This window comes from Myxine glutinosa, chromosome 7 (assembly GCF_964187855.1).
Source record: "Myxine glutinosa chromosome 7, kmMyxGlut1.1, whole genome shotgun sequence".
NCBI classification, from domain to species: Eukaryota; Metazoa; Chordata; class Myxini; order Myxiniformes; family Myxinidae; genus Myxine; species Myxine glutinosa.
The window spans coordinates 165,606,206-165,633,691 of NC_136267.1; the positions used below are offsets into that span (position 1 = coordinate 165,606,206).

The 27,486-nt window shown below is 41.9% G+C and overlaps 1 protein-coding gene across 6 annotated transcripts in view; it reads left to right on the forward strand.

The window, feature by feature from the left end:
- The window catches only part of LOC137431812 (uncharacterized), a 164,084-nt gene that overhangs the window by 56,260 nt on the left and 80,338 nt on the right, over nucleotides 1-27,486 (forward strand). For 3 of the 6 annotated variants that reach the window (XM_068123534.2, XM_068123537.2, XM_068123538.2), the window contains exons 6-9: nucleotides 4,421-4,465; nucleotides 14,520-14,607; nucleotides 17,835-17,864; nucleotides 22,871-23,010. In XM_068123534.2, coding sequence (XP_067979635.2) covers nucleotides 4,421-4,465; nucleotides 14,520-14,607; nucleotides 17,835-17,864; nucleotides 22,871-23,010 — 303 coding nt within the window. Of the gene's footprint in view, nucleotides 1-4,420; nucleotides 4,466-13,892; nucleotides 13,918-14,519; nucleotides 14,608-17,834; nucleotides 17,865-21,990; nucleotides 22,019-22,870; nucleotides 23,011-27,486 lie in introns of all 6 variants that reach the window. The other 3 variants (XM_078782523.1, XM_078782521.1, XM_078782522.1) reach the window with 3 other exon arrangements.

Sequence of the window (27,486 nt, forward strand, 5' to 3'; positions counted from 1 at the left end):
TTGACTGTCGGGAAGGTGTTCTTTTCTTTGAAGGCTTCATTTTGCTTTCTGTAAACATAGAGATGATGTGGTTTACCAAAAAGCTCTAATTTGGTCTCATTCTCCCAGAAGGATTTTGGCTTGTTCAGGTGTGTTTTGGCAAACTCCAGTCAAGCTTTCTTATGTCTCTCTCTCTTAGCAGTGTGGTCCTTCTGGGTCTCCTACCATAGAACCCCCTTTCATTGAGTTGGCGACGGATGTTGCGAGTTGAAACTGTCGTACCTTGTGTCTGAAGGTCAGCTTGAATCTGTTTGAGAGTTGATTGAGGTGCTTTCTCCACCATTCGAACAATCCTTCGCTGCAATCTTCGATCAAGTTTTCTCTTGCGGCCACGTCCACAGAGGTTGGCTACAGTGCCATGGACCTTAAACTTCCTGATGACATTGCATATGGTGGACACAGGAACATCAAGATCCCTGGAGATGGACTTGTAGCCTTGAGATTGTCTATGCTTGGCTACAATCTTGTGTCTGACCTCCTCAGACAATTCTCTGGTTTTCTTTCTTTTCTCATGCTCATTGTGGTACACACAGTGACACAGAACAGCAGAATGACTCATTTTCTCTATTCAAACTGGTTGAATGAGTTATTTTTATATTGCAGGCACCTGCAACTCACCAAGGGTGAGTTCAATTCCAAAGTAAAGGAGAATCACCTGCTTGAAATCTAATTATTACTAACAACTTCTAAAAGGTGCCGATAATATTGTCCTGGCCATTTTAGGATTTCTGTGTGGAATAAGCTAAGATTTAGTATTTTTTTTTCAGCTCTTTTGTTTTGTTCCACTGCAACCAAAGAAATACAAATGTGGATACCAAATGATTTTATAATTTCAACAATTTTTTTTTTTTTTTGTATACAAGGTCGAAGCTCGTGAAAGAGCTAACAATCACACAAAAAAAAAACTGACACAAAAAACATATAATAAGGGGAGCGGTAGACAAGATGGGGATAGATGGGGAAGCACACAAGCACAACATTTGAGAGCAGGGACATCGGGAGATCTCTGGGATGGAGAGCGCTTGGGGGAGGTGCATTTTTTTTTTTTTAAGTGCAATGGTCCCACCCTCCTTCCCCCCTCGCCCCCCCCCCCCCCACCCCCCTGAAACATGGAAATGCTCCTCGGAGAGATAATGTTGTGTGAAAGATGCTTCAAAGTTCAAATTAATCCAAACATGCGGGGAAATTACAATGTTGAACCCAGGCGGTGTATAGGCAACGGACCTCTGCCTCCATCACTCCCAGAAAAAAAAAATACTGATATGAAATATATAACAGCCCATTTTTGATCTCTTTCAAACCAGTGCAAGAATAAAAGGCTTCCTTCCCACCCACCCCCCCCCCCTGCCCACCCCCATCGCTCCCCCCACCCACTTTTTTTTTATCACTGGTAGGCTTGGCCCACTGGACCAAATTTTAATTGGTTTTCACTGGCCTTGTAGCATACCAACCTGCTGTACTGCTTGAGCATTATCTTGTCTTTCACCAAACCCTGATGATATGCTTGGGCTGGGTGGGAGTGGTGGGATTAAACATTTGTTATTATTATTGCCAAATTATGCTACTATTATTATTGTTGTTAATATTATTATTAGTACTAGGAAGAGTACCTACCGTTCAAAGTGACAAGTGGGAAAAGCTAGCAAAAGTATCCCCCTCCCCACTCTCTCCTCCCTTCCCCACTCTTTCCTCCCTACCCCACTCTCTCTTCCCCACTCCCCTGTCTCTCCCCTCTGTCCCCCCCCCCCCTACTCTCCGCTCTCTCCTGTCTCAGCCCTCTGTCCCCCCCACTCTCCTCTCTCCACCCCTCTGGCCCCTCTCTCCTGTCTCTGCCACTCCCTCGTCTCCCCCACTACCTCCCCCACTCCTTTCCCTCCCACACTCGCTCTCTCCCCACTCACCTGTCTCCCCTCTCTCTTCCCTCTCCCCTCTCCCTTTAAATGTTTCCATCTGAAATATCGTTGACACACTGAGCTTGTGTATGCCCTTCACCCGATCTTCAGCAATTGCAAAATGTATTCCACCAAGCTCTCTTTTTCACACAAAATAATTGGGGTGGTTTGTCGTGAGGTGCTGATTTCACATTTTTATTCTGCATCACCATGAAATTAACCATTTTTAATGTTGTATTTACTAAAGCTTTCCTTCATTATCACATTTTTTGGTACTGAATGTCATTATTTTAACTCCTTACGAGTAGTTTTAAGACATTTGATATTTCTCAGACACATTAGTAATTAATGTGAAAGTACACATTTATTTTGTATTCACTTTGACCTTTTACTTAAAATGTCACAAGCATGGCAACAGAATTTTTGTGATGCTTTGTATACAGAGACACCAGGTTCATGGTGGATATTGTGCAATTAATACAACTACATTTAAAATATCATTATCGCTATGCGTTTTGAAAACAAGACCAAAAGTCTAACAGAGGCGTAACTGGGCTTGTAAAATATTATAGGGCTTGTGAAATATTATAAACCACAAACACGCATGATTAGCTTTTCAAACAGTCGCTAATGCTGTTTATAACATTAAACAAAGAAATTTGGAGGAATTCCGACATCCGTGAGGTAAGTTTTACTTGCAGAACTGAGCGAAGATCTACTGTAATTTATGTACCCCACAAGGGTTGGGCTGTGTTCAGTTACCAAGCAGCTAGCTAGCGCTTGCCAAGCCAGCCGTTCCTCAACGATTTTGAATGGCGTGCTTGCTCGAATGCTTAAACCACTTAGCGATCTCTCCACAAGAAACTTGGTAAACGAACACACACCCAATGTTATTGAGACCCGACCATAGATCGACTGTAATCTATATACCCCAAAGAGGAATGACCCTTCCTGCAGCTCCCGTAGTGAGCGGATGTACTAGTAAATTAAAATGTCGGTCGGTGGAGTCAGCCGTCATAATGACATCACCGACGTAATGACATAATGGACACAAAACTGCCGCTACTTTAATATGTAGAAGATGATATATTTTGACTTCCAGTAAGTTTGCAGTCACTACGAAGGGGTTAATGTTACGATTAGATTTACTATAATATTAACGTTATGTTATCGTTATTTCGAAAATGATATTACTATCAAAAAAACCGAGGCGAATTCCTTTCTTCCTTGGTAATATTAGTGCTTAACTCTGCTCAACATAGATTCATGAACCATACACCGACCGCTTCAATTCATTAACTTTCCATTCACGACATTAGGATTAAAGTGGTATGGTTATATTTACTATATTATTATTATTATTATTATTATTATTATGAAAACGATACTACTGAAACTATACACTACTGTATTAAGAAACCTGGGCTTAATTTGTCCGAAGCGGTCCGAAGGTGAGGCATAATGCCTTAGGCCTATACGCACCAGACGTAATGTCTATGCTTTCGATATTTGATGGTCATTTTAACAATCGGTTTGTTTGTGTTTCACATTGAATGAAAAACGTAAAGGTGGAGCATGGTGATTATGATATATGACAGGTTCGACGATATGTTCGGTATGAACGGCATATAAATCAAAATGGCGGTGTGTGGAGCGTCAGCCGCCGTACTGCCGTAATGACATCGGACGTAATCACATCACCCTGTCATGTGACCAGATCCTTAGCTCTGATTGGTATACGTTTGAGGGGACATACATACATACATACATACATACATACGGACGGACAAACACTGTTCTAGACTGCTTTGCTCTATGGGGTACACCGTAAAAAAAACTGCGGCATATTGTAATTGGCTCTGTCTGTCTGTCTGGCCATCATGCTATCTCCTAAATGGTTGTACAAAAATTCACCAAACTGGGTAGTTATGATCACCACATCACACAAAGGTTGTGAGACCGTTATCAATTGGCCCTACCCCCTGGGTTGGGGTGAAATACCAAAAATGCAATTACAGTCACATTTTTAAACATTCTTTGAAAAAACTTTGTATATGCAATCCAGATTGGGAGATGCATGAATATATAACGATTTTTTGGATTTAACTCCTTGTTCGTGCCCCAGGTTGTAGAGACTTCACAGGGGTCAAAACTTTTTAAAAAAATTAACTAAAAATTTGATATTGGGTTATCCCTGGTGGAACTTTTTGGCATCTTTCAACTTTGTTTTAGGTGGGAAGAGTGGGGATTTGCGATGGCACACCATTGACTTTGCTCCAGTTGTGTTTGTACATGAAATACATGGATGCCAGTATACATGGAGGCAGTCAGTATTCAACAAATTATGATAGTATATTGCATACAATCCTGGGATTCCAGGGTTAAAAGCTATGCACTCAGATGGGAACACAATACAGACCAACCGAGATTCCTCAGGAAAGCTTTCATCCTACTTTCTTTGTGTTTGAGAAATCCTTTTCATATTTCAGGGAATGGCAAAGGCGGTGAATCGATATACGGTGGCTTTTTTGCAGGTAAGATTATTATACTTATTTTGTTTTTCTTTAAATTTAAAATCGTGTTGTCGTTGTTCTTGTTGTTTTCTTCTTTTTTTAACCTCGGATAATGCATTCATTCTGTGAATATGTTTTCTCATTGTGGCTTATTGTTCAATTTTCGTTGTTAAAAAGGAAAACTGAAAAGCAAATTGAGAAGCGATGCATAGACGTCAAACGCATGTCATTGTATTCAGCAGCAATGTTATGCAAGTGAAGAATAGTATATTTATCTGGTATATCATCAAATTGTCAGTGGAGTAATACTGCAGAAAGGTTAACCGTTGAAATGTTTTTGCAAAAGCTGGCCTCTATCCGGGAGTTTTTTGTAATGCCTATCTATAACTGGATCTCACCTTAGTTCGTCCTGCCAATTAAAAAATAATCATTGGCTATTAGACGAAGGTTTATCCACGACGAAGGTTAAGAAAAATGTAATCGTAAATGAGGCAGGGTTCTTGTTCTTGCATCTCCCTCCATTCCATAATAGGTCTTTTTTTTTTTTTTTGTATACAAGGTCGAGGCTCGTGAAAGAGCGAACATTAATCACACAGAAAGACAAACCGACACATAAAACATATAACATAGGGAGCGGTAGACAAGATGGGGAGAGAGGGGGAAGGACACAAACACAACATTTGAGAGCAGGGACCGAGAGACATGGAGACATCGAGAGATCTGAGAGAGGGCGAGGGCTTTGGGGGGGGGGGCGTGGGAAGGGGGCGGTGGGAGAGGTATAAAACATATGGACACTGCCAGGACTTCCAGGAAAGAAGTTGGAATTCCAAACAAGGTGGATCTGGGGTGAATTAGCGGGGGTAGAAAAGATCAAGGTTTTGGATGGGGGAAGATAAGAGATGGTGGTGAACAGCTGTTTTAAAGACCTGGAGGGAGGAGTGGGATTGAAGGGAGTGAGGGAGTTTGTTCCAGAGGCGGGAGAAAAGAGGAATGAAAGAGTGAAGGTGAGCAGAGAGCCGAGATTTCGGCAGTTTAACCATCAGAGGGTTGCTGGCAGATCTTGTGCGACCTGTAGGAATATTTGGGGGACAGAGCACAGAGAGAGCTGGGGGTGCAAGGCCGGAGAGGAGTCGGTAGAAGACAGAAAGACCACCTACCTGCCTGCGGTGAGTGAGTGAAAGGCCCTCAGAGATAGCTTCATCGCGGGAGATTCCAATAATTCTGAAAGCTTTGGTTTCAACAGCGTGAAGCCGAGCTAGGTGTGAGGCAGGAGCACCGGCCCATAGGGGAGAACAGTATTCCATTGAGCTGCGGATGAAAGCCTTGTATGTGGTGAGGAGCTCAGGTGTGCCGAGGAAGGACTTCGCACGACGGAGGATGCCCAGTCGGCGACTGGCTTTGGAGGCCAGCTTGGAAATGTGGTTTTCCCAAGAAAGATCATGGCAGATAGTGAGACCCAAAATCTTGAGCGACAGAACTTCTTGGAGAGGATTGTTGAGAAAGTAGATGGGAGGGTTGTCCAGTCGATCTTTTCGGAGAGACATAGTAAGAGTGTGAGATTTGTCAGGATTGAAAGACATGTTCCACTTGTTTGACCAGTCTGTGATTTTGTCCAGGTCTTCAGAGAGTGAGGAGGCAGCAGACTGCCGATCTGAGGGAAGAGGAATGGAGCGGCAGAGAGTGGAGTCATCAGCAAAGAGATAGAGAGGATTTTCGAGAGAGTCAGAGAGATCATTGATGAAGACCAGAAAAAGCACGGGGCCCAGAACACTGCCTTGGGGAACTCCAGCCTGAACAGGAAGAGGAGATGAGAGAAACCCATTCAGGGCCACACGTTGACGACGACTAGAGAGGAAGTCCGCCAGCCATGCGTGGAGATTTCCATGGATACCAAAGGAGGAGAGTTTGGTGAGCAGAGCGGGGTGCCAGACCGTGTCGAAGGCACATGATATGTCGAGGGAGACAGCTCTAATTTCCTGTTTGGCATTGAGGACCTCCATCCATTGTTGAGACAGCAGAAGCAGCATGTCCAGAGTAGAGTGACCTGGTCTGAAACCAAATTGATGATCAGAGATCAAGCCATTGGAGAAGAGGAAAGATTTCATATCCGAAGCAATGATGGATTCCATGACTTTGCTGATAATTGGGAGAAGGCTGATTGGTCTGTAGTTGCTAGGATCTGTTTTTGCACCTTTTTTGTGCAAAGCGGTGATGTTGGCTGATTTCCAAGCAGATGGCAGTTGACCTTGAGCAAAAGAGAGGGTGAAGAGAACAGAGAGAGGGTGAGATAGAGCAGCAGAGCAGGATTTTAGGACCCGTGGGCTGATGCCGTCGGGTCCAGTTGCAGAATCAGAGTCGAGGGTTGACAGAAGCTTTTCCACCTTGTCAGGAGGAAAGGACACGGAGTCCAGGAGCAGCAGGGTACGACTGGGTATGGTGGGTACAGAGAGGGATGGGTTTGGGACACAAGATTTAGAGGCAAACACAGAGTTGAGGCATTCAGCTTTTTCACGTGCGGAGTCAGCTGTGTAGCCGTTTGAGGTAAGGGAGGGGATGGAGGGGGAACAAACACCAGAAACGGATTTGACCAGACGCCACCAGGATTTGGAAGAGGGAGACAGATAAGAGAGTTCGGTCTTGAGAACGGAGAGATATTGTTTCCTGGCTCTCCTGAGGGTGGACACACACTTGTTTCGGGCTTTGTGAAAGGAAATGAGATTTCCTTCCGTTGGATTTGCTTTCCAGGAGACGAAGGCAAGTTGTTTCTGGGCAACAGCCTCACCACAAGATTCCGTGTACCATGGACGGGAGGAAGGGTATGACAACTGAAGACGAGATGGGATAAATCTGTGCATGAGAGAGAGCAATTTACTTTGGAAGAATTCCCAGGATGAGTTGATGTCAGAGGTGGTAGAGATGGGAGACCAGTCCAGATGATTGATGGCTGCTTGAAGACCGTGCCAGTTGGCCTGAGTGAAATGCCAGACTCGTCGACGCTGAGCAGGCTCCCTGAGGATGGTCAGAGAGATGTCCACTTTAACAAGGACATGATCAGATGATCCGATCGGAGCAGAAGAAGAGCAGCAGACATTTTCAGGGAAGTTAGTCATAACCAAGTCCAGAAGAGAAGATGTTCCGTTGACTGAGATCCGGGTCGGGAAATTGACAGATTGTGTCAGTCCCAGTGAGTCGCAGAAGTCCTTTGCTGAGGAGCCATGGCTGGTGAGAGAGGTACCCACACCCAGCCAACTGGCATGATGACAGTTGAAATCACCACATATGAGGAAGAGAGAGTTGGGATGAGTAGATAGAAGTTGGTCCATATCATCAGACAGCGAGATGTAGATGGAGTCATCACTGTTTGGTGGACGGTACAACACACATATGAACAAGAGGTGGGAGCGAAGGGAAAGCCGTAGCCAGAGGTATTCCTGGGGGTGAGGTGGAGAGAGTGCAGTGCAGGGCGAGTGAGGAAGAGAGTTTTTGATAAAGATAGCAACCCCGCCTCCAGGACGAGGCTCAGGTCTATCATACCGGAGGAGGGAGTAGCCCGGGAGAGATACTATGGAATCAGAGACATCATAAAGGAGGAAAGTTTCTGTTAAGCAGATCACGTCTGGTTTGACAGAAGCAACCTGTATGGAGAGATCAGTTAAGTTTGAACGAAGGCCCCGGATGTTTGAGGTCCATACCGTTAATGAAGAGGAAGGGGGAGCATCAGATACAGAACAGGGGGGAGGAGGGGTAGGGTAAGATGTGGAGGAGGTGGAAGAGGTAGGGAGAGCTGTTGAAGGTGTGTCAGAGATTTCAGAATAGCTCGGAGAAAGGGAAGGATGGGGCGGACAAAAGGTTTGATGGTGATTGGGTGAGCCACAATGAGGTGTTATTTGAGGAGGGGGAAGAGCGAGGCAGAAGGTTGGGGGAGATGGAGGTGAGAGTTTGAAGGGGGAAGAAGCGGGGAGGACGCTTTGAGGAGGGGGAGTGAGAGGGGGGAAATTGAGAAGCAATGAGGGTGGGGAGATTTGAAGGGGAGGGGTGAGGGGGGAGTTTGGGAGGGAAGGGGCAAGGGGAGGGATTTGAAAGGGATGGGATATGGGGGAGATTTGGAGGGGAGGGGTGAGGCAGGAGTCTAGGAGGGGAGGGGCGAGGCGGCGTCTTGGCGGGGAGGGGTGAGGGGGTAGTTTAGGAGGGAGGGGGCAAGGGGGGAGATTTGAAAGGGATGGGTGATGGGGAAGATTTGGAGGGGAGGGGTGGTGGGGAAGATTTGGAGGGGAGGGGTTATGGGGAAGATTTGGAGGGGAGGGGTGAGATTGGATTTTTGAAAGTGTACGATTTATGGGAAACGAACATTTATTGCAAAATGAGTTTCTTGTGACCTTCGAGTTAAAAATACGTTTAAGGACGCTGGATGGAGGATGGAGTGCAGGAGAGTTTAGGGAATGTAGAAAAAAGGCACTATAGGAGATGGATATTTTTTTTGGGATGAATTGATTTGGTGAGCAAGTCGAAAGCAGCCTTTTAAAGAAGAAGAAGAAAAAGGTGTTATAAAATATGACGGAATACATAACTTGAGGGGAAAGTGTAAACATTGAAGGTTAATGAGTGAAAACTATCTGGGGAAATGGGGGAGAAACACGTGGTCGAAGAACGAACGAACGAATAAGAATGAATAAACGAATGAGAACAGAGAAGGGAATTTTTTTTTTTTTTTTTGAGTTGAGATTTACACAAGGAAGTAGGCTATGGGTGAAAAGACTGGGAATACAGAGAACGAAAGTTATTGGATCACAAAAGACGGACCGCTGAGAGAAAAACAAAGCCTCAAGGTTGTACAGTGCACACTGTACAAGGCCTCAAGACACGACACGGCAAACAGACGATCAATTTATGAAAGATAAACACCGAGAAACAACCAAAGTTGCACACAATAACTTCACACACCGAAAGATAAATACAGTTTCGACAAAATACAATTGTGAACAGACTTAGCTTCGAAAAACGTGGAGACCGTGTGGAGCTTCGAAAATCCCTGCCGCCGTCTCCAAGATCTCGCGAGGTCTCCAGCTCTTTTTAATTTCCTCTGTTATCCACATTATCGGCACAAGAATACTTCAACATGTCCATACCTTAGTGACTCGTATTTTACATATACTACATATCACATACATTTTCCTCTGTGCTCTCCCTTATGTTCAAGTCTGTGCAACCCAATGGCAAATCAAATACAGTACTGTATTAGTCATCAGGAGGAACCCAAATAAGTAAAGAGCAAAGATAGTCATCAGGAGGACCCGATAGCATTCGAGTTTCAACCGTTACTCCACAACCCTCAAACATATCCAGACACAGTCAAGTGAGCCTTACAGAAGACTTTCTGCAAGAATTCACTTATTCGTAGACAGATGGACAAAGAAAGAGAGAAATATAGTAAAAGAGATAAAAGAAAAGAATGAATATATGAATGAATGAATAAAGAGAAATGTGAAAAAGTAGAAAGAAGTGTGAAAGGACCAAAGAACAAAGATGTCGGGAAGAACCCGGATATATAGATTTCCACAGATCTACTCAACAAGTGCCAATGCAGCAAAAGGTACAGTCTACCAGAGGCAATCATGGACTGATTCAAACATGCACAATCTTGCTCGAGTTTACAATCATTTCTTCATTGGTGCTAATACAAGGAAACTCAAAAAACTTCAATGCAGGAGGAGGTTTGGTAATGGCCTCCAACTCGTCCTCGGGGAGCTCGTTGCCATGCCATGCGAGGCGATTAAAATCCTCCAACTCCTTTTTTTTCTTCTTTTTTTTTTTGTATAAACAGCTAACACATAGAACATATAATAAAGGGAGCGGGAGATGAGAGGGAGAGAGAGGGAAGCACAACAACAGTAGAGAACAGGGACATCAGGAGATCTGTGAAACAGAGAAGGCTGGGGCGGGGTACATGGGATACACAAGATGGACACTATAAGGACTTTCAGGAAAGAAAACAGGGAATCTGAAGGAGGTGGATTTGGGGTGGATTAACAGGAATATAAAAGATCACGGTTTTGGATGGGGGAAGATAAGAGATGGTGGTGAACAGCTGTTTTAGAGACCTGGAGAGAGGGGTGGGATTGAAGAGAGTGTGGGAGTTTGTTGCAAAGGTGGGAGAAAAGAGGAATAAAAGAGTGAAGGTGAGCAGAGAGTCTTGATTTTGGCAGTTTCACCAAAAGAGGGTTGCTGGCAGATTTTGTGCACCCCGCAGGAATATTTGGGGGACAGAGCTCAGAATCAGCTTCATCGCTGGAGAGTCCAATGATCCGAAAAGCCTTGGTTTCTACAACGTGAAGCCAGGATTGGTGTGAGGCAGGCGCATCAGCCCAGAGGGGAGAGCAGTACTCCATCAAGCTGTGGATGAAAGCTTGGTATGTGGTGAGGAGCTCAGGTGTGCCAAGGAAGGACTTTGCACGACGGAGGATGCTGAGTCGGCGACTGGCTTTGGAGGCCAGCTTGGAAATGTGGTTTTCCCTGGAAAGATCATGGAAGATAGTGAGACCCAAAAGCTTGAGTGACAGAACTTATTCGAGAGGATTGTTGGGAAAGTATATGGGAAGGTTCTCCAGACGGTCTTTTTGGAAAGACATAGTGAGATTTGTTGGGATTGAAAGACATGTTCCACTTGTTTGACCAGTTTGTGATTTTTATCCAGGTCTACAGAGAGTGAGGAGGCTGCAGACTGCCGATCTGAGGGATTAGGTATTGAGCATCAGAGAGTGGAGTCATCAGCAAAAAGATAGAGAGGCTTATCCAGAGAGTCAAAGGGATCAATAATGAAAACCAGAAAAAGCACAGGGCCCAGAACACTGCCTTGAGGAGCTCCAGCCTGGACAGGAAGAGGAGATGAGAGAATTCCATTTCGAGCCACATGTTGACTCATTTTAAAATATTCCTCATTTGCTACACGTTTTAAAGTATTCCTGTGGGATATATTGTCAGATCCATGCTTGTACTTGATAAGCATGCTACACCATCAGTCGTGCTGGAAAGTTCATAGTTCGACCAGCAGGCTTTGTTTACCTGCTAATGGGGGTCAATAACAAATCGGTTATTACTGATAAACGAGAAAAGATAATGACATTCTGTAAAAAATAAATGGCTTCTAAACACACACATCTATAAATATTACTTCGTTGAAGATTTAAAAAAAAAAAGCAATTATGTTCACAGAAAACGTTTGAATTTTTTTTTTTCTATATTCCGCAATTTGAATTTACAAACCATACACTTGGGTACATATCAGCATTTAACTCATCTTTCACTTAATGGATAACACATCTCTCTATTTTATGTTTATCCTGGATAAAAGAGCAATCTATAGGTTTCTATCCCTTACCAATTTTAATTTATGACCGAACATGTTCAAACAGCATTACCGAAAATTGCACTCCAACACATTCGTTTATATTTTGTCCCAGAAGGAGCTGTCCGCAGGCCTAAATTTTTCTACACGGTCTTATGGTAGGATGTAGGATTTTTCTGATGTAGGAATGTTATTTCATTTAAAACATGGAAAACGAGTGGAGGCCATCTTGTCAACAGAACCCAATTTTCAGAGTTGGGAGCTCAGGCTATCACAGATCTAAGTCTAAGTTTGACAGCCAAGTCACAGCACTGTCTGTTGTGGGGTGGTTTGCTCTAAATCCTTCATCAAATTTCCAGAGGTGATACTCATTCACAACGTGATGAATAGCCTGATCTGGGTGACCAAAGTCACATGCTGAGATGTCTTTGAAATACCATTTGTGGAGGTATTGTGATGTCCTTGCATGGAGAGTACGGATCCTGTTGCGCACAGACCACCGTTTCGGGGCATGTCGAAACCTGGAGGCTCTTCTGTCAGATCACTTACCCGCTCTTTATTCACAATGTTGTTGTCTGTCCAGAGATTGCACCACTTGTCCTTTTTGTTCAACCCCGCATCATGTTGCAGGGATCGCAATGTTTTTTTGACCATGACAAATGAATACTGTTGTAGATCTAAATTCTCATTGCATTCTCAGAATGGATGAATAGTTCTGAGGTAGCTTTCTCTCTTCTGAAGTGTGGCTGGATTTTTGATTGCCAACATATTTGGATCCATGTACAAACTGTCTTCCAGGAACTCGCAGGGAGCGTGCGGCATCATAGTCCTTTGGAGAGAATATTGTCAGCTGTCCTGTCTCATTTGTGTCCACATTTGTGGGCATAACAATCCCATGGTACCATTCAGAAACAGTAAGCTGGTACGTTCGTCAAATTCTGGATTCCTACTGTAATCGACAGAGCGTAGTTGCTCTTCCACTAACAATTCATCCACAGGGAGGGAGTGAGAAAGTGAAAATGAAAGAGCTCTCATGTGTATTCTCAAATACATTTAAGGGAATGTAGCGATTTATTTTTGTCTCCCGCCCCTCCGACAAAGTCAGGGACAGGAGACATCCGACCGACTGACCGAACAACCAACCATCTGTCCATGTACTTTTGTTGTCCACGGTGTTTCAAAAACCATTGACCATTCAGTTTTCATATTGAAGATATCTATTCATGACATTATCTAAACCTGATCAGATCGTGGTGGTGATTGGTTGAATTATGTTGCCATTGCAACTGTCTCGGTAATTTGGCTTGTGCACACGATATTTCAAAAACCGTTGAACATTTAGCTTTCATATTATGCAGATCTATTCCTCATATCACCCAAAAGGTGTGGGACCTAAAGTATCAGTTCTTTGTTTGTCATTTTGCTGCAAAAAATGGTTGAAATAATAATTTTCAGAGGAAAAATAGCCGTTCTTTTCTTTCTCAATCGAGTCTAATTAATTTTCTGCTGGATACAATAGTCTGTTTTTCACTTCTTAATTCGCTTTTCAGTTATCCTTAAAAATAGATAATTCATATAAATCCCGGAACACATTTTAAATGACAGATTTACATGTTTTCACCTCTCACTATATAAATCCTTTTAACAATGTAAAATGGAAGCTGCTATTTGAAGCAAAATTCCATCCAATAATGGAATGTGATTCATAAATGTTGTAGCTTGGTTGGGTGCAGTGCTGAGTCTTTAAACCTGTTTGTTTTAAGACTTTTAAGATTTGCAAATTGAGCTGAACTGAGTGAGGGTGGAAAACATGTTTATGCACCATTGGATGCGTCTTCTGTTGTAGATCTAAATTTTGTAGATCTAAAATGTACTCGATTTGTTGTCTTTTATTTACAATGTCGGTTGTTTACAAGGTTCCTTTTTAACAGATTCTTTTTAAACACTTTTGGTTTATAAACTTGTTCATTTTGTTTGTTTTGTATTGTTTGTTTGCTTTTGAAATCCTTTATAGGTTTGTGTCATTTGCAGTCGCATCAATGTGTAGATCCACATTATTGTAGTTGTCCCTTTTTATCTGAACACTCTCAACTTATTCTTTTATAGAGTGATGTTCTTTGCATTACCAAAGGTAAGAGCAACACACAGAATGTAGAACTGAAAACTTTAATTTAATATCTCATTGCAAGGGAAAAGGGGCACAGTCATAGCTGGAATGGACAAACAGATTTATTTTCTTTTTTTTAACTCTTCACGAGGTATTATTATTATTATGAGAAACTTTCTTCTCTTTTGTATTTTCATTTAAATTTGTAAAGAAAGGCTGACAAACACTACAGACTAAAATATAATTGCAGCATAGTCTTAAAATAATTTCCTAATATGTATTCCCTTAATTCATAAATGTACTTTGATTTTGTATTTTATTCTCTCTCCTGCAGGACTGAGGTAATATGGAGACAGTAATTCCCAAGGCTGAGAAGGACAGGTTTACTACAAACCTGCCAAATTATATTTCTTCTTGTAATTTGTGTTTGAGTACAATCTGTGTATTGGCAAGGAGAGAAACATTCTGATAATAATACAAATACCTTCTGGGATTTTCATTGCAGACAAGAGATAATAAAGCGAGATGCTACTGTGCCTGACATGATTTAATTGTGACACACAAGCTAATTAGTCTTGCACATGAGCTAAGGTGTTTCTTTTATTCTGCACCAATCCCTTATACAGATGAATGTTTTCAGCTGAAACATGACCGTGCGTTTTTGCTATCTATGGCAAATCGAGGCAAAGATACCAACGGTTCTCAGTTCTTTATGTAAGTACAACCCATGTACTGTATAATGTATCTGAACAGAATTTCTATTATTACTTGTAATTTATATTTTTTCCTAAGTTAGGGATTTTTAAAAGTAAAAGCAGAGGTAACTAGAACAGCACTCGGTAGACCGCATACCTTCGCCAGGCTGAACAGTTTACGTTTTGTAACCCACTGATAGGCTGGATCTGCATCCGGACCCTAAACAAAATCTAATCAGCTTGTTCTTCTTACCTACCCAACTCATCTACCTAGTTTTGTCATAAACCATCCACAACTTTTTGAAATATCATGCTACATATCATTTTTGGCCCCATCTCTCAATGTTCAAAAATCACTTCAAAAATTAAAAACTTTTCTTGAAGAATGGTAAAGGTGAAGAATCACCTAAAAATTCCCGAATCCGGATCTGGATCTTCAAAATCTAATCAATTCGTCCTTGTCGCACACCTGTCTACAAAACCTGTCTACAAAATTTCATTCAAATCCATCAATAATTTTTTGAGATATCCTACCCACAGACAGGGGTGAAAACATAACCTGCATCCACCTTTGGGGGCAGAGGTAACAAGGAAGCAAATGACAGTAGATATACTATTGTTAATCCATTTAGCCTTTTATGATGATGATGATGATGATAAACGAAGTTTCTAAATGATTAATGAAAATAACTAAATAATTTAAATAACACTTTCTCCTCTTTTCGTATTTTCTCTTCATTCCTTTGCTTGTTCAACTGCTCCCACTGTCACTGTGTTGTCTTACTCTGTTACCTCAATCTTCCATGAGCTTAGATTTTATATACAAGATTTTTTTATGCCTCCACTGAATTATAAAGTAAAGTCTATTTAGTCTGGTCTTTGTGATGTAATTATGCTTAAGCAGCGCCACTATTTCAGAAAACTGGATTCCACATTGTACGTACAGTCAGACCCGACATTCATGGGGGAAAACATTCCTGGAAAATGCTGCGGATGTCGAATCCACGAATGGTCGGAGCAATGTTTCAGTGAGAAAAGGGAGGATCGGTTCTTGACGGTTCATGATTCATGAGGGAAAATTTTAATATTTTATGAGCACGAATGCACATCATTACAGTTTCATTAAAATGCTTACAAATAAAAATACTGTCAACCTTTCCAAAAGGTTAGCTCACTCTTTTGCCACGAGTGTCATGCTACTTTATGGAAAACGCACCATTTGTTTTGCTTCAGTCTTGCGTGATTCCCAAAGCGCGTCTTGATCCCATGAAATAGCTGCCATTTCAACAGCTCAGAGTTTAAGCTTTAAGGATGATATGGTATTCTGTATTAGCTAACGAAGATAGGCGGTGAGTTTTAATTGCATAATGTTTAATTTATTACCAATAAAACGATATATTGCATGGATTAAAGGTATTTTAAACAGTATCATGGTATTTTAAACCATTTTCAGTGGTTGCTAGGAAACAGGGCAGCATGTTGAATCATACTAAAGGAATCTTAAGACTTAAAACTAAACAACAGATATATAATGAAATAATCACTCGCGGTCCCAAATGGAAATATTTTTTGCACTCCCGAATACAATCGCAGGGCCACAAATGTAGAAACTGGTGACATTTTATCAACTGTGAACACATGGGGTCCGCGAATGTTGGGACCATGGTCCATGAATATCTGGGTCTGGCTGTATTCATGTAGAGATGATCTTTTTAAAAGGATATTTGCTAAAACCACATTAGGCCTTTTTGCAAGATTTATACACAATCAATCAACCAATTTGTAATGTCGTGCTTTTCTTTTAGCAGATGTTTTTTGAATACAGATATTATTTAAATACAAAGATACCTATTATATGGTGAAGTACCGCCCTGGCATTCTCTCACTAATGCCTCGCATCAACAAGCAGGTCAATTTGACTATTACTGGGAAGCTTTTCCTTGACATGAAGCATTGCTTAGTGGGCCCAATAAATGTATAATTTGAAGGATTTGTACGATGCAAAAAATTTTTGACATGAATATCCACTCTAAAATGCTCAAAATTCTGAAATCTCTATGAGCAGGTCATTTCTGAAATACAGAGTGCAATATTTAAAGGATCATTCTGGTTGCCTGCCAGCTCTATTTCCTCAAAAAATGTTTTTTTCAATCAATAGAGCAGTCGTGGGAATAATAACTCGTACCTTTTTACAAATAAATATCATGTGGAATGCAGTGGAGGCAGATTTTCACCTGTCTTTTCCTGAAGCTAAAATTAGGTTTTCATATCTTTTTTTTTCCTTGACCTTTTTGTGTGATTGCTTCTCAGAATGTTCAATCTTCACTTGCTACTTTTTTGCCCTATGACTATAAGCGTGCCATTTCCGTTGCATGAAAGAAAAAGCTTTCTGGTGCCCAACAACTTTATTTCAGTGCTCATTTGCCTTTTCATGGATTTATGCATGTTCAATTCCTTAAAAAGGAAGTTGGTTTTTATCAAGGGATTGATTCCGGGTGGAACAGATTTTCAATCTTTCGTAAATTCTGTGTGCTCCAGTCAAACTCCACTCTCTTCCTTGAATGTTCGTGTATTTCCTCTCCTTTTCAGTCCATTCATTCCATTCATTCCCTTGCTTATCACATCTGCTTATGAGTTCCCTTACAAGGAAATTAACACAGGGGGAGGCCAATAGTTTCATCCAGTCTGCGTAATGGTTGCTAACCTACGGTGGTGTGTGGCCATGCTCTATCCTTTTTAAATGCTGAGCATCAATTACCATTTTAAAAGTCTTTGGCATGACTTGGCCAAGGTTCGAACCACCGACCTACCAAACTCAGAGTGGACTCTCTAACCATTATGCCACATAGTTTGGTGACATATCTGCTTTCAATGTACAAGCATTACTGACTATTGGCCATAGTTTGAACCACTGACCGCCCAGACCTTGGGCAAATGCTCCAACCATTACACAAAATACACTATTCAGTCAATTGGGTAAGTCCTCCACTTACCCAATTGTCGTCAGTATGGTGTATTTTTTGCCATCTTTCACCTTGTTTGAGCCGAGATAGTATTAAAAAGGAAGTTCTTTTATATATTGAATAAGTATTGAACGGTTAAAAAAAAAATGTTCTTGGTGTTATTGTGCTTGTTTTCTGGTTTTATGAAGAGCTGAAAAGGTTCTTTTATTTTTGTTAGTATTATGCATTGTTTCTTTTTCCCCTCCTTTTATTTTGCCCTTCCTCATGCTTTTTCCTGCAAAAGAACCACAAAGCCAGCACCACACTTGGATGGGTGAGTAGTTAATGTACATTGCTTTTGAATTTATTCTCACATGATCTATTACCGAGTGCTCTCGGATATTGAAAATAGCCATTTGATGAACCTTTTTTCCTTGAGGTTGTATATTATCTTTGCTTACACAATAACTTGGTGAGCCCAAACCCACTAATACAAGAAAATGGTCTTAAACGAGTGGTGGTAGTAGTTGTATTACCCTATACAATGACTAACTAGAAAGCATCTGAAAATGCAGAGCCCGTCCGCGTCCGCTTTGCATTCAGACTTCTTCCGCATGCTAAACATGACAAAACCAGCTAAAAGAAAATACAATAAAAATCGACAACTTTAGGTAACCTTGAACTTTTTACCTCAAAAGCAACAGGCTTCAGCGACCCAATATGCAAACCTTGCTCAAATTTAATGTCAACCTGATGAAAATTGATGATTTTATGCAACTTTGACCTTTTGATCTATAAACAATCTTTTTCTAGCTTTTGATTTGTGAACCAATTAATTGTCCCAATATGCAAATTCTTAAAATTTCAGGTCAATTGGATGACAATTGACAATTTTATGTGATGCTGAGCTTTGACCATATTATTAATTTGTCTTCTCCATATTCTCGTAATAAAGCTTTGTTGAAAATTTAATGACAAAAGCTCAAATGGTAAAAAAAAGTTGCCACACACACACACACACACTCCCCCACTCCCCCACGCAGCGATGGGGTACTTTTTATATTCAGAGATGCTTTACCTTCTGAAATGTGAAGGACACTTATCTTCCTTTATGTTTATCATGTCAACCACCTCTGCTGTCTAACTTGGTCAATGTAGATTACACTAACAGTCAAAATTTTGAGTACACTTTTATGTGTGAAGTCCACCAGTAAAGAATCGAAACTTTTGACTGGTAGTGCTCATCAACTTCACAGAAGAATGTTTAATGAAAGAAGAAATTGAATACAGCTCGATGAAACTTAAGATTTTTTTCTATATTTGTACCTGAGAAACACCCAAAGCGTCATGTTGTTATCCTTATTATTATAGCCAATTATTATTACTATTACGAGCAGAGTACCCACCCTATCGGTAATCTTGTTCCAAGTGTGAAACACGCTCTTCTGACACATCTCTTTATTTGGGCAGTGTATATGCAACAGCCCGCTGCCTCGATCATACCCAGAAAAAAATCCTGGATTATGTACATGAAGCAAAAACATGCATACTACTTATGCGCATATATACTACATCGTGGTTATATAGCTCAGATTATTCCAATCACACTCGCTTAGGTTGTTTTACACTAAACGGGAAATTTATAGGGATAGCCTGGCGATTGTGAATATGATGCTTCCGAAGGTGTCTTAGGCTTACAAATATACACCGCAGCAAAATTGTGGACGTATGATATTTTTTTTCAGGTTACAATTGCGGATGGCATCAGGCCAGCTGTCTATCTAATGGGTTTAGAGTAGACATACATATGTACAAACACTTGTGACATTATATATAGAAGATTATTATTATTAATATTATTATTACGCTATCATCATTATTGTTGTTACTGTTGTGTTTGGAAGTGGCATTGGAAAAAAAACTCCATGATAACATGTAATAATGCTCAAGCTGCTATGTACATACATGGTGTTTTCCCAAGGCAGCAAAAGGCAATAAATCATGGGAATTCCTCCAGATTATTTTGCAGTTGAGTCTAAAGCAGCATAAAGGCTAAATTAATGCAAGAATAAGGCAAAGGCCTCTTGGTCATGATACAGTTACCCTCTCCTACTACCACGGTACATGTTTACGTCTATACTTTGTTTAGGCTCCTTAGAGTTATTATTTCCAAACCTAGAGTTATGGATTGCTCAGACTAAAAAGGGCCCCAGCCGCCAAATGAAAAAAAAAAAAACTATAACAATGCGACTGTGTCGCCAATATGCCTCCGCATAGTCCCACAACGGGTAGATGCCATCACTCTGCATATGTATGTGTAGGGGATCACGTTTCTGAAGTTTCATGTTGATCTGATAAGGTTCGTTTTTGTATCCAAGATGGCTGCCAAACCACTTGACTTGTACAACAAAACAACAGGCATTTTAAGGCCATTTTCCCTGCTAGAGCGGGGGTTAGCCTTGCAGTCCCCATGACGATCTTCTCCATTTTGCCCTATTTTCTGCATCTCCCCTCGTTAACCCACTTGCCCGCATTTCTTCTTCCACCACCTTTAGCCAAGTCCTTCTCGGTCTTCCCCATCCTCTACTTCCTCCTATATTCATTTCCATCACGTGACCACGTTAAATATTGAAGGAAAATATTAAATAATTATATCTCAGAAACCACTTACCCTATCGATGTGAAACCATACCAATGTCACCTAACAACATTACTGCATATACTTTGAAAATGATGTCATCGTAGGTCACGTAGTTTGGCAGCCATCTTGGACAGAAAAATGAACCATATCCGATCAACACAAAACTTCACAAACGTAGTCACCTATCCATACTTATGCAGAGTGTACATTTCTGATGTCATATGTCACATGGTTTGGCAGCCATATTAGCTTGAAAGACGAAATTTAAAAAAAACCTTCTCCAAAAACGCTTCACCGATCGATGTGAAACCTGTCCTGTCTGGTAAAAATGTGATACTTGAGAACAGCTGAAGAGATTTAAATCAAACTTGTTTATTTTTAGTACAGTCAACGAGGGCATCTATCCATTGTTAGGGGCATGGACTTAGGCGGAGGTATATTGGCGACGCAGTCAAATTGCTCTCGTTTTTTTATAATTCTGCAGCTCTGAAACCGGCAAATAAATAAAATAAATGCACTCTTGCCTCAACCTAGCTTATCCAAAACCTTCACTTTCAGAGTCAACGACATCACTTTCCTCGACTTTTTTGCACTTGCTTTACCACGAGCAACAGATTTCCTCTTGGGACCATGGTTAAAAATCATTAAGAGCAATAATAACCAAAAACAAAGGAATAGATTACGATTACATGGAAGATTACACCCAACGCAGTATTGACGCAGAGATAGGTAGAATACAGGACTATATGTGCTGCATGTTTCAATTACCACCTACAACATAGCAGCACCGCTGATTTACAATTGTATTTGTAAAGTCAAATTATAATGTGCGAAGTCGAAATTGTTAACAATAATCTCTTTTCTCTGTCGTTTTACACTTCAGTGTCATTATTAACGGTGCATGAGAAACAACAAAAGGCTCGGGGTGCGAGATATGTCACAACTCGATCTCGATCGAGAAAAGACTAAACTGTCACAGCTCAGTTGAAAATCGGTGATTGGTCAAAATTAAACCCTGCGATAACTAAATCGGCACACAAGAGATTGTCCGCGAATAGTCAAAAATAAAAAATTCTTCCAAAAAATTCAAACTTAGACTTGTCACTCCAGAGAATCTTTCCCCACTGATTAGCATCCCAACTTTGATGTTCTTGGGCATGTTTCAGTCTTTTGGTTTTGTTACGTTTACACGGAAAGGGCTTTTTGACAGCAACTCACCCATGGTGCCCACTTTTGATAAAAGCCCTTCTGACAGTAGATGGAGTTCATTTGAACCCAAAATGTTTCTGCCAGTTCCTGTGTACGTTTAGCTTTTGATTTTTTTAATATACATTTATTAAGGAACTTATTTTTAAGTATTGCTCATCTGTTTTGCTGATTTTATTTGGCCTTCCAATCCACTTTTCATCTTTAACCTCTCTGGCCTCGTTATGCTTCTGTATTTGCTTGAATGCCACATCTGGAAACACCTGCTTTGTGTGATATTTCTCTCCAAGAATTCTCCTCTTGGTGTAAAACTATTCTTTTAATTTTCATCGAGATTGATATGCTGGGCATTTTGTGGGATTATAGTACTTGCAATAGAAATTACAAATTGGTGAAAAAATTGTGTGTGCGTGATAAACTGTGACAGACTCTTGGATGTTGCATTAACATACAAAACGATTATATGAAATGGGACGCCGTGCTTGTAAATTTTGAGAAGTCAATTTGCCCTCTATTCATTTTCTCTACTGTGCAAACGACGATATTCCATGTCAGACAAAATTTCGGGCTGACTTAAGCTTCGCAAGTGACTCATTCAATTTCCTTTCCTCAGATCTGGTTGGATTCAAAGTAGTTTGCTGGTAAGTGGTTGTATCCGAGAGCAAGGTAATTATGTTTCCATTATAAACATGTTGGTCCAACTCAATGGTGTCAGAGCAATTTGTCAGCTGTGAGTATGACAATGACATCTTGTGCACATAGTGCGTCATAGTCTCTCTGACTCTCTGACTTTGTGTCAGACACGTCTCTGGCACGTCTCTGACTCATAGTGCCTCATAGTCTCTCTGACTCTCTCTGACTTTGGAAGGACCACCTCAGACAACATGTCTGAGGTGGTCCTTCCAAAGTCTGTGTGTTTCAAACCACCCATGCTGGGTGAATGGGCAGTCACATAATGGAGGCTGCAGGATGGTGATTTTTACACCTTCATATGTCATCATGACAATAACAAATGTCTGCACAATCAGCCCGATCTGAAAGTATTGCGGACTGGCTATTGACTTGTCATGCCTCAACTGCCGACAGATGTACAGAGTTGGGCACGTAACCTTGCCCCAGGAAAAGGAATTCCACCATTGGTGCCTTAAACAAAATTTCAACTTTATTTGCAACAACAGAGCACGATGATCAACAATTACTGGCCCGTTGGTACATCTTTATGTTAAATCCACAGCTTGATGAAACATGGCTGGCTGTACTCTAGAGAGGTTTGAAGTTTGCCATTACTTCCCTACCTGTACTGGTCACGAAGATAGCATTACAGGGTTAATGTGGCTAATTCTGATTTGGCTGAAGAGACACGTGTGGGGATCTCATCACGGGTTGAATTTGAACTTTTATTGATGAATATTTATGATAATGGAGCGAATTAATTTTTTTTTTTTTTATCATTTCTGCAAAAACAATTTCTTGTCCAATTGTGTGTTCTGCAGGGAGCATGTTGTGTTTGGCCATGTAGTGTCTGGGCAAGAGTTGGTGAAAGACATTGAGAATCAAAAGACAAATGCCAGCAGCCTGCCTTATGCAGACATTCGCATCGTATGCTGTGGAGAATTCCTCACCACACTCAAAGGTAGCATTTCAATTAGAGTCTGTATGGTGTTGTTTTGTAGCTTGATCGTAATGGATTGTCAAGTAGAGAAGTACTTCCCTGTCTTTTTCACTTTTTTGGAGGTGTTGGTGAGGGGAGATGGTGGGATGGTTGGTGGGTGTTTGTTTTTGCGGCCTCATCTGTGTGACTCGATCAATATTCAAAATATATGTATTGCTTTTTGATTAACGAGAGATCCATTTATAGTTGCTTTTTGAGCAACGTTTCCTTTTGAATAATTTTTCACTACTTTCTAATATATAAAACAGTGATGAATGTTTGTCTATTTGTTCTGTAACTACTCTGAGACCATTGGGCTAATCCACACCAATTTTTCAGGGTATACTGACGGTGTCGCTACTTTGGTTTTCTACAAAGCCTTTTGTATTTTTTTTTTTTTTTTTTTTTTTTTTTTTTACTTTCAAAATAAAAATAAAAAAATTTCGGGGATTTCTCTTATTATTTGGATTATTTGTGCCACAGCACATTGCCCGCCGAGAAGGGCACTCCTGCCTGGATGATGGGAGCACCCACGAGTAAGATATTAAGTTGATTCTAAAAACCTCGAAATCACAAGCTGAAGAGTGCATACCTCCACCAGGCTGAACAGTTTACTTTTTGAGTCCCACTCATAGGTGACACCATGAAAATTACAATTACATATGGGCAGAGTACAGCCCGAAGTTCGCCCGTGGGGGTCCTCACCTCCTCTCGTCAAAAATCAAGGTGGGGAACCCGATCGAAGCAAGGGTGGAAATCACTCCATTTATGACAATGAAACGTCTGATGCCCCACATGGAGATCGGTTTCTGAGGGTTGGGACCTGGAATGCAGGGACGATGACAGAGTGATGAATTTTTGACTAAGGTGAAACATGAAAGATGAGGAAGTTGTTGTGGTAGGAGGAGTCCTAAATGGACGTGTGGGAAGGAGTATAGATGGTTTTGAGGGAGATCATGGGGGTTACGGATATGGTGTGAGGAATGGAGAAGGTGAAAGGATTTTGGAGTTTGCTGATGGAGCTGATTTGTTGATTTGTAATACTCAGTTCCAGAAAGGGGATAATAAGCTTGTTACATACATGTCAGGTGGGTCGACGGCAACCGTTGACTACCTGATGGTGCGTAGGTGAGATAGGGGGCACCTCCGGGACACAAAGGTGACCCCGGGGGAGGAGGCTGTTTCACAGCACCACTTGGTTGTCTGCGACATAAGGGAGAATGGTGTGAGGAGAGCTCGGCGAGTGAAGTACCAACTGAGAATGAAGGTTGAAAGAGGTAACAGTGAGGGAGGCATTAAAAGAAAGGCTGAGTATGGTGGAGGATGTTGTGGTTGAGCGTGAAAGTGGTTGGATGTCAATGAAAGATAGTCTGTTGGGAGCTGTTGGTGAGGTTTGTGGATGGACAAAAGGACCACCAAGGCACTCGGAAACATGGTGGTGGGATGATGAAGTTGGAAAGAGGATTGACGAGAAGAGGAAGAAGTTCAAGGAGTGGCAGAAGGCGAAGGGTACGGGGGCAGAAGAGGCAGAGCATGAAAGTTATAAGGCTGCAAAGAAAGACGTAGCAAAGGCGCAGGAGGCATATAGGAAAATGTTCGGAGAACGCTTTGATTTGGAAGAGGGCCAGAGAGCGGTATTCAGGATTGCAAAACAGATGTGGCGAAAGAGAGGTGTGATGTGATGGGGGTAAGTTGCGTGAAGGATTAAGTGGGACAAATCGTTGTGGACCCAGATGGAATTAAAGGAAGATGGAAGAGATATTTGGAAATGTTGTTGAATGCAGAGAATGAACGGGACGGCAACATGGAGAGTAACCCAGTTTTAGGACCGGCAGAGAACATAACTGAGAAGGAAGTTGAGGTGTGAAGAGAATGACAGAGATCTGTAATCTGATGGTGAAAGAAGGCAGCATTCCAGTGGATTGGTAACTGAGTACCCTTGTCCCTCTATACAAGGGGAACGGTGACCCTCTGGACTGTGGCTCGTCTTGAGCGATAAAGTTATTTGAGCATGGAATGAAGGTATTGGAAAGGGTGTTGGAGAGGAGGATAAGGAAGAAAGTGAAGATTGACGAAATGCAGTTTGGATTTATGACAGGAAGAGGAACGACAGACGTGCTTTTTATTGTAAGGCAGTTGCAGGAGAAGTACATGGAGAAGAGGAAGAAGTTGTTTCTTGGGTTTGTTGATCTGGAGAAAGCATTCGATTGGTTTCCACGCAAAGTAGTGACATGCACATTGAGGAATTTAGGATTCGAGGAATGGTTGATCAGAGTAGTGATGGCAATGTACGAGAGAGCGCGCACAGCTGTAAGGACGAAGGACGGGAGCTGTGGTGAGTTTGAGGTGACGGTGGGAGTGCATCTGTGCTCGGTGCTAAGTCCACTACTATTTGTAGCTGTGATGGAGGTGCTGGCTCGGAACGTAAAGGAGGGTTTACCGTGGGAGTTGTTGTGTGCAGATGATCGTCTGGTGTTGATTGCGGAGAGTATGGATGTACTGAAGGAGAAGATGAACAAGTGGAAGGGAATGTGTGGAGACAAAAGGTCTGAAGGTGAATATCGGAAAGATGAAGGTGATGGCAAGTGGTAAAGCATGTGGGGAGGTGGAAAGAACTGGGAAGTGGCCGTGTGCTGTGTGCAGGAAGGGTGTCGGAGTGAACTCCATTCAATGTACTATTTGCGCTGAGTGGGTTCATCAAAAATGTCGTGGTCTGAGACGGTCATTAACCAGTTTGGCAGCTACATTCAAGTGTGAGGTGTCCTTGGTCCTTGGTGTCCTTGCGTTTTATACCTATCCTGCCTTCCCCCCCCCCCCCCCCCCTTCCCATGCCTCCTCCCCCCAAGCCCTCTCCATTCCACACATCTCCCTGCTCTCAAATGTTGTGTTTGTGTGCTTCCTCCCCTTCTCTCCCCATCTTGTCGACCGCTCCCCTTTTTATATACTTTGTTTGCTTGTTTGTTTGATTTGTTTGTTTGATAAATGTTAGCTCTTTCACGAGCCTCGACTCTGTATACAAAAAAAAAGAAAAAAGGGTGTGCACAGAGGGAGCTGCCGATAGAGGAAATGTTGAGTTGGATCTTGGAGACGTCGTGGAGCTGGAAGGTGTGAAAACATTTTGTTACCTAGGAGACATGCTGAATGGAGAAGGTGGATCAGACTCGCAACGGTTGCTCGAGTGAGATGTGTGTGGAAGAAGTTTCGGGAACTGAGTGGCGTGCTGACGAGGAGTGGAGTGTGTCGTTGAAGGGAAAGGTGTATGCTCCATGTGTTGGAAGTGTTATGATTTATGGGAGCGAGACATGGGTAATGAACGTAGAGCAGCAACGAAGGCTGGAAAGGGTGGAAATGCGAATGGTTCGGTGGATGTGTAGAGTATCGTTGTGAGAGAGACGAAGACAAATGATGAATTGCGAAAGATGATTGGAATGGAGCCTGTGATGGATGCTGTGAAGAGAAGCAGTTTGCGATGGTTTGGTCATGTGTTGAGGAAGGATGAAATTGACTGGTTGAGAAGAGTAATGGAAATAATAATAATAATAATAATAATAATAATAATACATTTATTTTATATAGCGCTTTTCAAGAAGCCCAAAGACGCTTTGACAGAGTACAAAAAACAAGTGCAAAAAGACAAAAATCAATCGGTAAATAATCAAAGCAAAAGGAAGGAGAAGGAGAAGAGATAGTCAGGGGTTAAATGCTGTGGGTTAAATGTTGAATGCAGTGTTGAACAGGTGGGTCTTGAGTGATGTTTTGAATGTGGTGAGTGAGGAGGAGTCTCTGATGGTGTGAGGTAGTGAGTTCCAGAGGGTGGGAGCAGCGATGGAGAAGGCCCTGTCCCCCCAGGATCTGAATTTGGTCCGGATGGGGGGGGATCAGGAGGTTTGTACCAGCAGAGCGTAGGTTGCGGTGGGAGTGTGTCTGGAGAGGAGGTCAGCCAGGTAGGATGGGGCCAGGTTATGGAGGGCTTTGTAGGTCAAGAGGAGGATTTTGTACTGGATTCTCTGGGGGATGGGGAGCCAGTGAAGCTTGTAAAGGACGAGGGTGATGTGGTCACGGGTCCGGGAATGGGTGAGTAGACGGGCAGCGGAGTTCTGAATGTATTGGAGTTTATTGGTGATTATTGAGGGTGAACCATAGAGGAGGCTGTTGCAGTAGTCCAGACGGGAGGTGATGAAGGCGTGGATGAGGGTTTCTGCAGCGTGGAGGAGAGGGATGGACGGAGACGGGCGATGTTTTTCAGGTGAAAGAAGGCTGTCTTTGTGATCTGTTTAGTGTATTTGTCAAAGGAGAGGGTTTGGTCAAAGATGAGGCCAAGATTCCGGATATGAGGGGAGGTGGATACTGGGAAACCGTCGATGTTGAGGGCAAAGTTATGGGTGGATTTGGTGAGCGTTTTTGGGCCAATGATGATTATTTCAGATTTATCATAGTTAAGTTTGAGGAAGTTGATTT